At 39.8% G+C, this 15,901-nt stretch overlaps 1 protein-coding gene across 1 annotated transcript in view; it reads right to left on the reverse strand.

Annotated features, from left to right (window-relative positions):
- LOC105906016 overlaps nt 1-15,901 on the reverse strand; it is a 65,577-nt gene that overhangs the window by 21,203 nt on the left and 28,473 nt on the right. Inside the window, exons 7-13 of the mRNA XM_031577968.2 lie at nt 14,727-14,835; nt 14,111-14,173; nt 3,684-4,333; nt 3,403-3,506; nt 3,133-3,276; nt 2,105-2,266; nt 1,772-1,864 (exon numbers count right to left, since the gene is read on the reverse strand). Of these exons, the coding sequence (XP_031433828.1) occupies nt 1,772-1,864; nt 2,105-2,266; nt 3,133-3,276; nt 3,403-3,506; nt 3,684-4,333; nt 14,111-14,173; nt 14,727-14,835 (1,325 nt within the window). The remainder of the gene's footprint in view (nt 1-1,771; nt 1,865-2,104; nt 2,267-3,132; nt 3,277-3,402; nt 3,507-3,683; nt 4,334-14,110; nt 14,174-14,726; nt 14,836-15,901) is intronic.

The raw sequence follows: 15,901 nt of genomic DNA on the forward strand, positions 1-15,901 counted from the left end.
ATTTCTTCCTAACTTGTTCTGAGCTGCGTTCTAAAATGAGGCCCAATGTTAGCATTCCCCCTAGCGGCAATTTCGCCATTCTACGGGCAACGGGTGGAAAACATGCCAAACGTGCTGCAAAGCAGTTTCTGGATTTTACCTGAGAGAAAACGGTAATACTTAAATTCCTAGTTTTCAAAGCTCAATATATTTAATTAGCCACTCTTAACAATGTTTACTGTCTGTATAATTAGATTGTTTCCGGCCTTTTAGTGAGAAAATGCGAATAAAGTTAGTTCGAAATTGTAGCTGTAGCAAGAGTCATAAAATATTTATCAGATTTTTCATTTGAGATGGTTGTGGGGAAGGTAAGCAAGTGTAACTGTGAAGCATTTTATTGTTGGTGAGCATGTGGTCTGCCGCTGTTAAGCATGTTACATAACATAAACATATTTTCTTCATCGATGGTGCTCATATACACGCGCAAAGTTTGCCCGTAGTAGAGTAACATTAATAGCCAGCTAGCAGAACTATTCTCAAGTGGGCAGACCCAGCAGCACCTGCTGTCAGCTGAGGCAGAGAATGAAAAAAGGATTGATGAACCTCTCCTTTCGTCTCAAGTCAACAATCTGCTATTGTAAGCGATTGATTTGATAGTTATAAGAAACCCAACGTTAGTTACAAACTGTTGCATTTACTAATGGGCTAGAGATAGCTTCAATTTAACAAGTAGGCTAAGATAACAGCAGTCCGAAAGGTAGCGTTAATGTTATCAGCTTACCAGCAACGTTATGGGGAACGAATGTTATGGGCTTCTTAGCTAACATAATGTTTCTGCACTTGTGTGCGTGTCTCTCTCCCTCTGCGCACGCTTGTGTGTGTGAGTGAGTGTTTTGTTATTTGTGTAAATTAGCAATGTCAATCGTAGATACTAGTTAGTTCATGTGTTACATGTAAAAAATGCAAACAGTTGGCTTTTTGAGAATCCATAGGAAGATTAAAAGATGGTTTATAAAAGCATTAATGTTAAAATGGTCTTAACGTGCCTTAGAGATTTAATTAATTCAGCTCATATTCTATTTCTGATAATGTCATCATTTATATAACTTTTCTGCCTCGATCACTTTTAATCCATGATCTGAGGATCGATTGCTTTATGCCCTGTACACACTAACCCCGGTATACACAAATATGCATATTCGCAATAAAAACAATCTCCGTCCACACAACCGTTTTCAATGTTAAATAAATGTTAATTTAAGTAAAATTTTTTGTGTGATTTGTTATTATTTAATTGTTGTATTTTCAGATACCCCCCCCCCCCTCAAAAAAACCCAACATGATATCGGCTTTATTTATCGATCTATCACTAGACTGCACCACGACAGATTTGTGGATAGGAATTTTGACATAAAAATGTCAAAAAACGTGACAGCTAGAATGCTAAAGGTGTCCTATACTATGTGTAGTTGCAGCATATAAAGGATTATTTGACTACATTTCCGTTTCTCTTTGATTCCTTTATGCTTTCGGATTACTTTTTTGCTACCATAGAGAAGACAACCACAATTTTCTAACAAACACAATACCTCTGGGTGATTTCAAACTCATCCACATATAGATCTACAGTTATTCCATACAGACCGCTTTTATAAATTGATAGAATTTATATTGGTCAAGACTAAATTCAAATTTAACATGTCATGATACAATTTTAATATATGGAATTGGATGTAAAATTCTATGCTAGTATGTCTGCAAATAAAGCACATTAAAATTGAAAGGCAATTACCTCCAGTTTTCCTGACAACTTCCTCTCCAATGGAGTCAAAATCTGTGCCAATAAATCTGTCCTTAGTTTTTTCTTGATCTTAAGACCAAACGCCTACAAGACAAGAAAACAGTACACTAACAGTACACTATGAACTGACAAACAAAAAATACATTACCCATAAATCATAAAACACAAAGTATCTATTAGTCTACTCTGCCAAATATTTCAATTAACCTAAGGAACAAGTAGGAAAAAAATTCCAGTGGAGCATGGCCAAACACATTTTAGTGGGGCAGCATTTCTGGCTCAACTTCACTTTAAAAAAAAACAGTAAAACAGTGTTTTCATTACCTTTGCAACAACATCGGCATAAACAATGGTGGATACATCCCCCAACAGTGACGATGGAAGATATTGAAAGAGTATGCCGTTATCTATTCCTTTTGTCCTTATCCATTGGAATTCATAAAATTTCTGGATGCTTTCATACAGGTGCCCAGTTATTTTCTGACTCTATATGAACAGATAATTAAAAAATATTATATCAGCTTCAGAGAGAGAGAGAAAGAGAGAGAGTACAGTGCATAGAATATTCCTGCTGTTTATGAGCTGGAGTAAAAAGCATTGAGTGTAAGCACATCATCTAAACCAGTGATTCCCAACCAGGGGTGCCCGTACCCCTAGGGGGGCTTGAGCAGCTTGCAGGAGGTACCTGGAAAGATTGGGGACTACAATTTATTTACAAAATGACAAGAAAATATTCCAAGTCATTTTATAAGCCCATTGCTAAAATGGTACGTGCGCACTGCAATTGTAATGCCAGCACTGAGCCCTGCTCCTGCCACGCCCCTTCCTGATTCAACTCAACCTTCCCAATCCCGTGATTGCCTGCACCTGTCACTCCCTCCACCACTATATAAACTCTTCACTCCCCTCACTGCCTTGTCTGGCCTCGTAAAAGGACTAATCTCAATGAAGCAACCAGTTCCTGACTATATCTCCCGCGATCGTCCCAGGTCTCTTCTCCGACTTCCAGGGCGATCGTTATCTCCTGTTCTGTTCCGATCTCCTACGCTCTAATTCTCCTGTGTGGAGTTATTTCCTGTTTTCGAGTTTCCACGGATTCTCCCTAGTTTAAATTCTGAGCTTTGTATTTATTGGACTTTATAACTTCTGATCGTTATCCCCTGTTTTGCGTGGACTTTAATACTTCTGAGCGTTATCCCCAGTTTTGCGTTTGTTCTCCTGTTTATTCCCCAGTTCCCCTTGTTACTGGCTGTTTCCAATAAACTCTGTCATATTCCACATCTGAGTCCTGACATCCGTGACAGCAATAGCCCCAATATAGTTATGGCAGTAGCGGGTTTACTTCACCATACCTTAAGAAATAATGTTATGCTGTCCATTTTATCAGTGTAGGCAGCTCTTGTTGCATCTGCATTTCCAAGGATTGCTGCAACGGTACCTGACACAAGACCATTATATAGGGCCCCGGCCACCATAATGAAGATCATAGCAATTCTCTAAAAAGCAATGATATTGTAATTACGACCTTTAAATGAAAATTACATTCATGTTTGCAAGTACCTTCATATTTATACACACACACACATTTTTCACTTCAAGCAAAACACACTGATATTACATACCATTGAAGTTAGATAAGGATGAATTTCACCGTATCCAACTCCACAAAGGGTTGTAGTAGCGTAATATAAGCTTATAGAATACAATCGTGCAATGGTTATTGTTCCTGTGGGAACAGTATACAGTCATGAATTTACAGTCACACAGCTTAAAAAACACAGCTCCATTTAACACTGAAATCAGAATAATTTACCAACACTCTAGTTTGGCATTAAAAACAACACAAAAACTGAAAAAAGACAAGTGGATTTTGTTTGACATGAGCTATTGACAACCTACTTACCAAAGTTAACATCAAAGGTGTAATCCAAGTGATTTACCCATGACAATCTAGAACAGTTGTGTTTTGTAAAAGGCAAAAGATACTTTGCAGGGTCACCATTGAGGTCTGCAAGAGGGCATACAATTGCAAATACCATGCAAGTGCAGAAGTGGATAAGCAATGCAGTATAGAGAAAAAACTGAAAAAATGTAACAGCGGTTTTTTCAGTAGAAATCCCAGACTGATAGAAAGAAAACGCCAAAGGAACCCGGTACAATTGTAAAATATGCGGGATTCTAAGATATGCAAAAATGTGTAGTACTTCAGGTGCAAGATGTTGAAAATGACCTCCGTTTTCAACAGATATTAGTCCAATAACTTCCCAGGGAAAACAGCTGATGAAATCTATAGCAAAACTGGTCTTCAAATAATGCTTCGCTGTTTCTAATGTATCAACTTGGAGTTGATTGTCTTTATAGAATGCCACATGCATACGAATATAAATATCAATCCAACAAAATGCTCCAAGGATGTACAACAGAAGCCAGAGCCATATAAACTTGTGCAAAAATGAAAAAAGTAGTGAAGTAAGAATGCTTATCGCAATGGCCACAAATATGCGGAGGATTTCCCAGTTGATGTATGTTGAATTACTTGGCAAAATGGCATTCCTGTAGAAAGAAAGAGAAATTAATTTGTTGTGTATTTCATCAGTCATGATTAAGTGATTGAAGATTACCACCAATATTCTATTCCTTTTGGACAACGTGTATGGAGAGGAATGAGCAACTATACTGAATGTTTTATTTTGCTTAATCAAACATGCATGACAATGCCACATACCCATTTACAACAAATAATTAATAGTGTTACAGTGCCCTCCACAATTATTGGCACCCTTAGTGAATATGGGCAAAACAGGCTATGAAAAAATTTGTCTTTGCTGTTTATCCTTTTGGTCTTTCACTCAAAATATTCACAAAAATCTTCATTGTAGTAAACTTTTTTTTTTTGACATTTAAATACAATATTTTTCTCCAAAACATGGGAGAAAATCTTATAATTAAAATCTACCAGTCATATTTTACATTTTTAAGTTCACCTGTTTGATTAGGAACTCTTAAGTGGTCAACCATGACATGGTATAAATATGAGGTGACACATGCCAAATACCCTTAAGCTTAATTTATACTTATGTCGCCGACACTTTAGAAATGGTCGCCGACAAAAAAAGAAAGTGTCGATCAGGCTGCTGCATTTATACTTCGGCGAACAGTCACCGCCTACGTCAGTACATCGTTGTGGCGCCAACGGCATTTTTCTCCCGTTACATTGTTGACTTTTTGGAAGTCAACGGCGCGTGCTGTCTATCTAGCCAATCACACGTGCGCGACACAATGTGACGAATCAGGGGCGTAAAATATACTAACTAGTGTTAATATAGTAACTATAGGGGGTGCAGCAGGTGCATATAGACATTAGACATATTTCTGTCTAAATTTACGCCCCCCCCCCCCCACAGTCCAGCGTCTAACAGAAGACTCATAGTCAAATTTTCGCCGCTCAAATACGCTTGTGTTCAGAGAAGAACTGGTATTATGCTATTAAGAGTGTCTAATGATATATATGCGCTTGAAAAGACAAACTTATCTCCATCATGGTAGGTATTATTTGTGGGGGAAAATAGTAGCAATCTATAACAAAATTATATGCTTATCTTACATACACTATAGAAACTATTAAAAAACTATTCAATGAAATGAATACATTCTTATTTTCTTTGGTATTTTTGTCATATTCAGATTTGCAATGATGATTGCTGGGTAATATGTACAGTATGTTGTTGTCCATTGTCAAGTTTGATTTGATCATGAGACGATACAATATAGCTAGTTTAGCAGGCGCAAAATCTGAACGTCAAGACCGACAAGCTGACTGAGCACAGCCAGAGGCACAGCTCACCTACAACCAACGGTGCCTTTCAAACATAAAAGTGGTGATGCATGATTTGCTTTTTCAATGGACAGGATAGCCAGACCATTCAGCCTCTCCTGCTCCTCAGGTAGGTCTTAATGAGTTTCAATTTGGAAAAGGGTCGTTCGGCTATTGCCACTGTCAGAAACAATAGCAGGGCAGTGCACACCTCACCGAAGGTGGATTTTACGGAGTGATAATCCATAATCAGCATCTTGGCAAATTGAGAGTCTGCGGACTGCTGAGCAATCTCTGATGTCAAGCAGGCCCTGAATGATAGGAGTTGTGCAGGAAACGTTATTCCAATGTCCCTGTTATAGTGGTCAGACGGTGTCATGTCAATGTTCCGAAAGCCCAGTATTCCGACAACTCAGTATTCCAAAAATATGCCAATTTGTCCAGATATCAAAGTTATGGTAGCCTTATACCCTGACAACACAAAACTCATTAGTCCAACAGCCCGCTGTTCCGAAATTGTGAGCACAGCAACGTGAACCACTATAGCAAACATGCACATCCCAATTAATTGATTACACAATCATAAACATATAAATGCATTTATTTCACAACCATGAACTTTAATTCAGAATATTATTATACACACATGGCATTTGCATCGCGATGATGAAAAAAAAACTTTTATGATAGCCAACGTTCAGAGCAAAATACCTGCATCATTCTAAATAGCCTAGGTTAATAATAACTAGAAAATGCATTTCCTGAAGGATATACCAGTGCATGAAATGCAAAAGTTAAGAAAGGAAGAAGAAAAGAAAGAAGAGTGTAAGAAGGAAAGAAGAGTGAAAGAAGGAAAGAAGAGTGGAAGAAGGAAAGAAGAGTAGGAAAGAAGAGTGAAAGAAGGGTGAACAAGAGTGGCTATGGATAAAGACAGTAAAGTGAAGAGGGAAAATACTGAAAGAAGGAGAGAAAATGGAGTGAAGCAGAGAGATGGAGTGTGAGAAAGAGGAGTTGGAGAGGGATAGAAAAAAACAAGTGGATCGAGGTTTTACAGAGAGAGGGAATGAGTGAAAATAGGAAAGAGAATGGACTGGAGGAAGGAGATGTTAGAATGATCGATGGATTGAGGAATTTAAAGTCAAAGAAGGCTGACAAAAGTTGAAAAAAAAAGAGTAAAAATTGATGGACAAAGTAAGGGAAAGATGAAAGGAAAGAAGAGTGAACAGGAGTGGGTATGGATATATATACATATTAAAGGAGAGAAAATGGAGTGAAGCAGAGAGATGGAGTGTGAGAGAAAGTAGACTGAGAGAGATAAAGAGAAAGATGGAGAGAAAACGAAGTAGAGTATAGAAGGTGAAAAAGTGAAATACATAGCATAAGTGTCCTTTATAAGACCTACGCGACAAAGTTCGAACAAAGTTTCTAAGTTAAGCGGTTCGAGCTGAATTAAGCGCAGAAGTTCGGTACAAAGAATAACTAGAAAATGCATTTCCTGAAGCAAATACCAGTGCATGAAATGCAAAAGTTAAGAAAGGAAGAAGAAAAGAAAGAAGAGTGGAAGAAGGAAAGAAGAAAGGAAAGAAGAGTAAAAGAAGGAAAGAAGAGTGGAAGAAGAGTAAAGAAAGGAAAGAAGAAAAGAAAGAAGAGTGAAGAAAGGAAAAAAGAAAAGAAAGAAGAGTGAAAGAAGAAAGGAAAGAAGAGTGAAAGAAGGAAAGAAGAAAGGAAAGAAGATTGGAATAAGGAAAGAAGAGTGGACAAAGGAAAGAAGAAAGGAAAGAAGAGTGGAAGAAGGAAAGAAGAGTGGAAGAAAGAAAGAAGAAAGGAAAGAAGAGTAAACAAGACTGGCTCTGGATAAAGACAGTAAAGAGAGAGTGAAGAGGGAAAATATTGAAAGAAGGAGAGAAAATGGAGTGAAGCAGAGAGATGGAGTGTGAGAGAAAGTAGAGTGAGAGGGATAGAGAGAAAGATGGAGTTATACAGTTGAATGGAGAGGGACGAAACCGGTTCGGAAAGAGATTTCAGTGTGGCCAGATGGATCAAGGTTTGCTCTTCAGGACTGTGTTGCAACAACAGACTGGGGCATGTTCAAGCAAGCAGCTACACACAACAACCACATAGACAATGAGGAGCTTACAGACACTGTTTTCTCCTACATCCGCAAATGCACAGATGATGTGACCCACACAAAGACCATCATCACTCGGGCTAACAAGAAGCCATGGCTGACAGGAGCTGTCCATCGGCTGCTGAGGGCCAGAGACAAAGCCTTCAGAGCCGGGGATAGAATTGGCCTGAGAACAGCTAGAGCCAGCCTGTCCCGTGGCATCAGAAAAGCAAAACTGGACTACTCAAAAAAGATAACCAGCAACTTCAAGGACAGCAGACACGCGCAGCCTGTGGCAGGGCATCCAGACCATAACGGATTACAAGCCTGCATCACAGACCTGCAACGACAAACTCTCTGCTCAACGACCTCAACAGCTTCTTTGCACGGTTTGAAGCAACAAATAACACAAGCCCACAGAAAACTCCACCCCCCCCCCCCCCCACGACCAGGCTCTATGCCTGTCTGCCGAAAGTGTGAAGAGGGCACTCTCCACTATCAACCTCCGCAAAGCAACAGGCCCAGACAACATTCCAGGCCGTGGACTGCGCAGAGGAGCTTAAGGATATCTTCACGGATATCTTCAACACTTCTCTGAGTCAAGCTGCTGTTCCATCACATTTCAAGACCTCCATCATCATACCTGTGCCAAAGAAACCGGCTCCATCCTGCTTCAATGACTATCGCCCTGTGGCACTGACCCCCATCATTATGAAGTGCTTTGAACGGCTAGTCATGTCTCACATCTAGTCCATCCTCCCCCCCACCCTGGACCCCTTTCAATTCGCATACCGGGCCAAACGTTCCACAGAGGATGCAATCCGCTCTGCTCTCCACCCAGCCCTCACCCACCTGGAAAAAGCAGACTCACATGCAACAACACCTCGAGCAGCATCACACTCAGCAGAGGGGCCCCACAAGGCTGTATGCTCAGTCCCCTGCTCTCCACCCTGCTGACTCACGACTGCACACCAACCTACAGCACCAATCACATGGTGAAGTTTGCGGACGATACAACTCTGGTGGGTCTCATCACCAAGAACGATGAGACCCACTACAGCAGTGGTTCCCAAACTTTTTACAGTCCCGTACCCCTTCAGACATTTAATCTCCAGCTACGTTTTTTTTCCTGTTCGTAAACCGCCGCCACGCCAGCGTTTCCGTTGTCTGGTAATTTGTCCGGGAAAAAAATGAAATATTAGATCTCACCCGTCAAATTGTCTGATTGGAATTGCTTACAAATCCCGTCCCCCAAACACAAACGCAATTTGAGAATAAGTATAACATCTAGGCCTATAAAGCAAACATGCACTGCCCTTATTATGTTTTAAAGGAACAGGCTATTCTGCCGTTTCAAAGTTATTAAACAACACGCATATGCTGCATTTTAAATAAAGCGCAAACCGTCGTTTATAAACCAGGAGCGAACTGAGTGAGACGGATCAAACATGGCCAAGCAGACTAGCCTTAAAAGCTTTTTTCAGAGGCCAAACGCAACTGATGAGGGTGAACCGTCTGATGAGGATGAACCTGTAATACCCGAAGCCATAGATGTTCGGACAGCTCCACCAGAGAAAAGGCCAAAGTGTCGGGCGTTTAGTCGGAATGGAGTTCCCTTGGCTAATGTGCAAGGTAATTGATGGTAACGATAAAATGTTCTGTTTGCACTGCGAAATGGCAGGACGACGCAACGGATTCACAAGAGGGTCGAATCATTTTAGAATCTCTGCTCTCATTAAACATAGTCAGAGGAATGACCATGTTGCGGCGCTCAATTTAACGCCACAGCAGGTTGCGATTAAAGGCCACTTATTGACACGCATCAGACATTAATGTTTTTTTTTTTTCATTGTAAACTTAGGCAAATAAACATGTTTCATTCTATACGACCTGATTATGTAATTCTTTAAGCTACATAGCCTGCCTTCAGTTTTCTCCAATAGGTTAATTTAGAAGCAGTAATAGATATTTGACCGGCTTATCATTAAAATGTCCGGAAAATGAAAACTCTGCCGGTCACTTTGACCAGCAACATTTTTTTCTAGCGGAACCTCTGCCCCGCGCACATATTCAGCATATAACACCTGAAACTGTGAAATTGTCAGGGTAGGTCACTAACCGCCGCTTCCACGCCCCTCCCCCCGCGCGCATATTCAGCCTATAACACTTCAAACTGTCAGGGTAGGTCACTAACCTACCTGTAGCTATTTTTGGCAGTGTAAATATTTCGTTGAATATGGGTATACATAAGTATTTCTCGCAATGCGACTTGGCTATTCGGACTATTTAAGATTTCATGTCTATTTATAGCTCTGTTTGAAAATGTAATAGGCTTTTTCACTTTGAAAACGCAAATCGCGTACCCCAGTTTGGGAACCGATGCACTACAGGAAGGAGGCCAACCTTTTGACCACGTGGTGCAGAGACAACAGCCTCTTGCTAAATGTCATCAAAACAAAGGAGATTGTGGTTGACTTCAGGAAAAGCCACACTGTACACCCACCACTGACCATCGATGGTGCTGCTGTGGAGCGAGTGAGCAGCACCAAATTCCTGGGGGTGCACATCAGTGAGGACCTCTCCTGGGCAACCAACTCTGCATCACTGGCGAAGAAAGCCCAGCGGCGCCTCTACTTCCTCCGCAAGCTCAAGAGAGCAAAAGCTCCTATACCCATCCTGAACACATTCTACCGGGGCACCATTGAAAGCATCCTGTCCATCTGCATCACTGTGTGGGGCAGTTGCTGCACTGAACACAGCAAGAAAGCACTGCAACGCATAGTGAACACAGCTGGTAATATCATTGGTTCCCCACTCCCTTCCTTGCAAGACATATACACCACCCGCCTCACTCGGAAAGCTACCTCGATTGTGAATGACACCAGCCACCCTGCACACAGTCTGTTCAGCCTCCTACCCTCTGGAAGAAGGTATAGGAGCCTCCGTTGCTGCACCACCAGACTCAGAAATAGCTTCATACACCAAGCTGTCAGGAAGCTAAATTCTCTCCCCTCACTCCCCCCAGCCATATCCTCCAGTCTGACAGGAAGCTGAAAATCCCCCCGCCCCCCCTAAAAATCACTCAGGACTCAGCACTTTAATCACTTGTATTACGTTTAAAAATTGTATTACGTATTTATATATCTAGTATTTATAACCACTGTACGTGAATCTTTATGTTTACTTAGTATTAGGAAATGTCTTGTCTTATCTGTTGTGCCTGTGCACTTTTATATGTTACACCGTGGGAGAGTGAGAAACGTCCTATCGATTCCCTTGTATGTCTTGACATGTAAAGAAATTGACAATAAAGCTACTTTGACTTTGACTTTGACAGAGAGAAGAGGAGCCTTGGAACCTTGGCGCAGATGTCAGTGAAGCACAGTTTAATGACTCTATTATGATGTCATAATGGCCCAATGTAAGTCAATGGGAAAATTTGTATTAGTTTTTCTTTAATATCTTAAAAAGTATAAAGTTCAGAAAAATTCTAACAAACTTTCTGCGTTAAGCGGTTCGAGCTGAATAAAGCGCAGAAGTCGGTAAGAAGAAGAAGAAGTATAAGAAGCCTAGGAATAACAATACAGGGCATTTCATGCACTGTAATAAAAGGAAGAAGAAGCAGTATAAAGCATGATTTATACTTATGTCGCCGACACTTTTTAAAATGAAAAATAAAAAAATAAAATACACCAATGTTGTGTGTGCACGCCTCATGACTAGTAACTAGCATGCACTATAGGGCCCATCATAACTACCTTACGACACTGACTAGGGCCCGTCATAATAGCCTCCACCGGGGCCCGTTGTAACTACGTTACGCCACTGTGACGACATCAGCGCAAGTAGAAATTTCTCCTGGTAGCAAACACTTCCAAGCAACGGTTAAAAGTGTCGACCATGACGTAATTTCTGTCGGCGACGGTTTTAAAAGTGTTGGCAACCTAAGTATAAATTGGGCTTCAGTCATTCATCAAGATGGGAAAGACAAAAGAACACAGTGTCGAAGTGCGACAAAAACTTTTTGAGCTACAGAAATCCGGAAAAGGATATAAGAAAATATCTAAACAGTTGAGTCTTGGGGTCAAAAAGTCTCCAAAACTACCATCAGACGCCACCTACATCACCACAAGTTGTTTGGGAGGGTGGCCAGAAAAAAGCCTTTGCTGTCAATTAACAACAAACTAAAGCGCCTACAGTTTGTCAAATGTTACTGGGACTTTATATTTTATATTGTCAGATGAGACCAAAATAGAGCTTTTTGGCAACAAACATCAAAGGTGGGTTTGGCCTAGACAGAAAGATAGCCATACAGAAAAGCACCTCATACCCACTGTGAAGTATGGTGGCGGATCTTTTATGTTGTGGGGCTGTTTTTCTTCCAAATGCCCTGGACATCTTGTTAGGACACATGGTATTATGGACTCCATCAAATACCAGCAGATATTAAATGAAAACCCAACAGCCCCTGTCAGGAACCTTAAAATGGGCCGTGGTTGGACCTTCCAGCAGGACAATGATCCAAAGCACACATCAAAATCAACACAGAGATGGTTCACCGACCACAGGATAAAGCTTTTGCAATGGCCATCACAGTCCCCCGACCTAAACCCCATTGAAAATCTGTGGGATGAGCTGAAGAGGAGAGTCCACAAGCATCAACCTCGGAATCTGAATGATCTGGAAAGATTCTGTATGGAGGAATGGTCTCAGATCCCGTGCCATGTGTTCACCAACCTCATCAAACATTACAAGAGAAGACTCATAGCTGTAATCTTGGCAAAGGGAGGCTCCACAAAAAATTAAATGGAGGGGTGCCAATAATTGTGGCACACCTATTTCTGAGAAAAATATTTGTTTCAATTATGTTACTTCAATTAAAGGTTTGATTTTTGTAAATATTTTGAATGAAAGATCATGAGGATAAATAATAAAGACATTTATTCGCATCTCATTTTGCTCATCTTTACTAAAGGGTGCCAATAATTGTGGAGGGCACTGTATATCTATGTTGAAAAACTGCATTAATGAGCGCAAACTCAGTGAAGACAGACACAAAAGGCACGATTCTCCCATGTGCAAAATGTGCGCTTTTTTGGCCTATGCGTATTGTACCTAGGGATGGGAATCGAGAACCGGTTCTTGTTAAGAACCGGTTCCCAGTGGACCGATTCCTTGGAATCGTTAGCCAAAATCCTTTTCGATTCCGCTATCGATACTTAAAAAATAAATAAAAAAAATTAAATATATATTTTTTTTAAATTCTGATTCCGCTATAGATGCCTTAAAAAATTATTCATTTTTTGATTTTTTTTTTTTTGATTCCGGTATCGATGTAAGTGCAGTTTAGGTATGTCACACGCACGCAGCTTGTAAAAAAAAAAAAAACAGCACTGTCATTGGCATGTTCAAATATTATTTAGCACAGCGGTTCTCAAACTCTGCTATATCAAGGACACCTAAACTGCCACAAATTAGACCAGGGAGGGATCCCTATTTGATAAGACTATTTTCCAGGCTCCCCCATCTGATGATATTTTTGAGTTGAGATGTTTTATTAAAAAAATTGTATGAAACCCATTACCAAATCAGGCATACATTCTGTTACTTATGGTTGGAATTATAGTCTTAACAAATTTGTTGGGACCCCCTGGCACCCCATCAAGGAAAAGGATCCCTAGGCTATGGGTCTCTGGACCTTATTTTGAGAGTTTGTTGACCTATTCTTAGGTTTGTTTTTGGTTATTTAAAACATGTAAATGTATACATACATACTGTATATGCTGTGCAACGTCTATTCAGAGAATATTATATAAAAGAAAATGAATGTAAATAAACTCGTTTGTACTCTTTTTTTTTCTTCCTTTTTCCAAAAATAATCGATAAGAGAATCGATAAGGAATCGAATCGATAAGAAAGAATCGTTATGGAATCGGAATCGTTAAAATCTTATCAAAATCTTAAAATCTTAAAAATACTGACTGCCAAAGTTCCCTGTCCCAAAACCATGACGAAGACCAACAGACTGCTTCACAGTGGGTGTGGGTATACAGTAATCTAATCTAACATCATATACTGGAGCCTTCACCATTTAAAACGATCACACACTGAAAGGTGTTTCACTATGGATGAACTAGTAACCCTTGTGTAAAGGGCTTCCTCTGCATTGGACATGCAGAGCACTGTAGTTTAGCAAATGTTTGGAAGACACTTTGGTTTCATTAGAAAAAGGTTCCAAAATGTCAGAAATTACACTTTGAACTAAAACATATTTTATATCATATCTGTATACCTTCATAAAAGCCATCACTGCAATCATAGAAGAGGAGGAACAAAACACTACACTGTTCAGCTTTGCAAGCCAGGCAAGTTTCAAAAATAATTATGAACATTACTTATAAATAAATACCTCATTAAAAGGAAAGTAGGGAAAGTCCTGCAGATAAACTCTTTCATATGCTCTAAATATGTCCTAGAAAAGAAAGAATAGAAAATCTGTTAATTACGGCACACTATGTTGTGGATAGATTTGTGCTTCTTTTTGAACTAGTTAGCTGAGTTGCCATAGAAATGAGATGTTCTGCTCTCAGCCAGTTTGTCACTGGTCATGGCACATGAAAGCCCACAGGTGCTATGCTGTCACCAGACCCTTTTCATTGTTATGAAGTAAATGTTGTTGTCTGGACAATACAGACATTATGTTCTTTATAGCATTTTCAGTAAATTGTAGAAAGGTCTTTTGTCTTTTGCTGACATTCTAGACTGATGCCAATACTTTTGTCAGTGGGAGAAGGCATCAGGGGGGTATGTAGGACTGAATCAAAGCTTTTACGATGCATGTTAGACTACCTCAAAGATGGCCAACAGACTACAGAAGGTTGAGGCAGGTAATATTCAAGAAATTCAACTACGGTGTTACACAAACGTTAGCGATTAAGAAAACTGACACCCCATTCTGACAAATTTCTGCACATTTTTATTTTTTAAAACCTAGCCAGAAAACACATTTCAGTAGATAAGCTCACCTTGGTTTCCGAGGGATCATTCTTGTTTTGCTGAGTTTTAAGAGTCGTTCCTTAACTGTTTCTTCTCGTGCCCCAGCATAAATAGGAAAATTTCCAAAGTCTTCAATGTCTGAAATATATCAGTAACACAAGATAACTTTCAGACCATCCTGAAAAGGAAACCTAGTAACACTTGTATATTACTGTCACCTTCAGATACATAACTATCACATAGTGGGTCTTGTTCATCATAAAATTACAAAAAAACTTTCATATAGTATACTCCCATTGTTCTTGACACAGCAAAACAGTGTGTATAATGACTTAAAATGGTTGCACTGCAAAAACAAATGCCCTATCCTTTACACACAGAGACCATCCATTAATTTCACCCCACTCTTGCCTCCTCAACCATCTTCTCGTATTCATTTTTATGTACTTCCTTATGATTCTCTTGGATGATTTCCACCAAACTTCCAATTCTCCTCTGGTTTGAATTGAGAAGGCTGAACAGTGGACATTTGTGTCTCATGGTAGGGTGTGTAACAACGCATTATGTAATAACACTCTATTATGTAATAACTTGCCAAAATGTAATACATTCTCACTTCATTATGTAATAACACCCGCATTTTGATGAAAATGTAATAATGTGGAGCATTACATAATAACCACCCAAAATGAATATCTTCATCCATGTTTATTTTTCGAAATTAATAATAATAATAAAAAAGATCCTAGTAGCTAAGCAGTATCTTTCATTAGTCAAAATTACGCCAAGTGTTACTGTATTCCTTAGCTTAATAGAAACATAAGAAACTGCACAACACTGAGTCTTATACGAAAACAAACATAAAGTTCTGCTACATACAAATGTCAGGAGACACACACACATACGTGCATACATGCAAACATGCGCACACACACACACACACACACACACACAAAGCTCTGGCAGGAGTGACCTATGCACACATATGACCACTAGAATAGAGCAAAACCTTTGTGGGGCAAGTAAAATAGCATATTCATTTCTGGGTATGTCGTTGAATCAGCATCTTCTGAACACATCATAACACTGGACATTCTGACATGGCTGTGATCATAGATATATATAAAGGCTAGATGTCTCGTCCAACGGAGTCGAACGTCCGCACATGGCGGCCATCTTGCCCCAGGCAGCTCGCTCACACATA

Source organism: Clupea harengus, chromosome 12 (assembly GCF_900700415.2).
Source record: "Clupea harengus chromosome 12, Ch_v2.0.2, whole genome shotgun sequence".
In the NCBI taxonomy this organism is placed as follows: Eukaryota; Metazoa; Chordata; class Actinopteri; order Clupeiformes; family Clupeidae; genus Clupea; species Clupea harengus.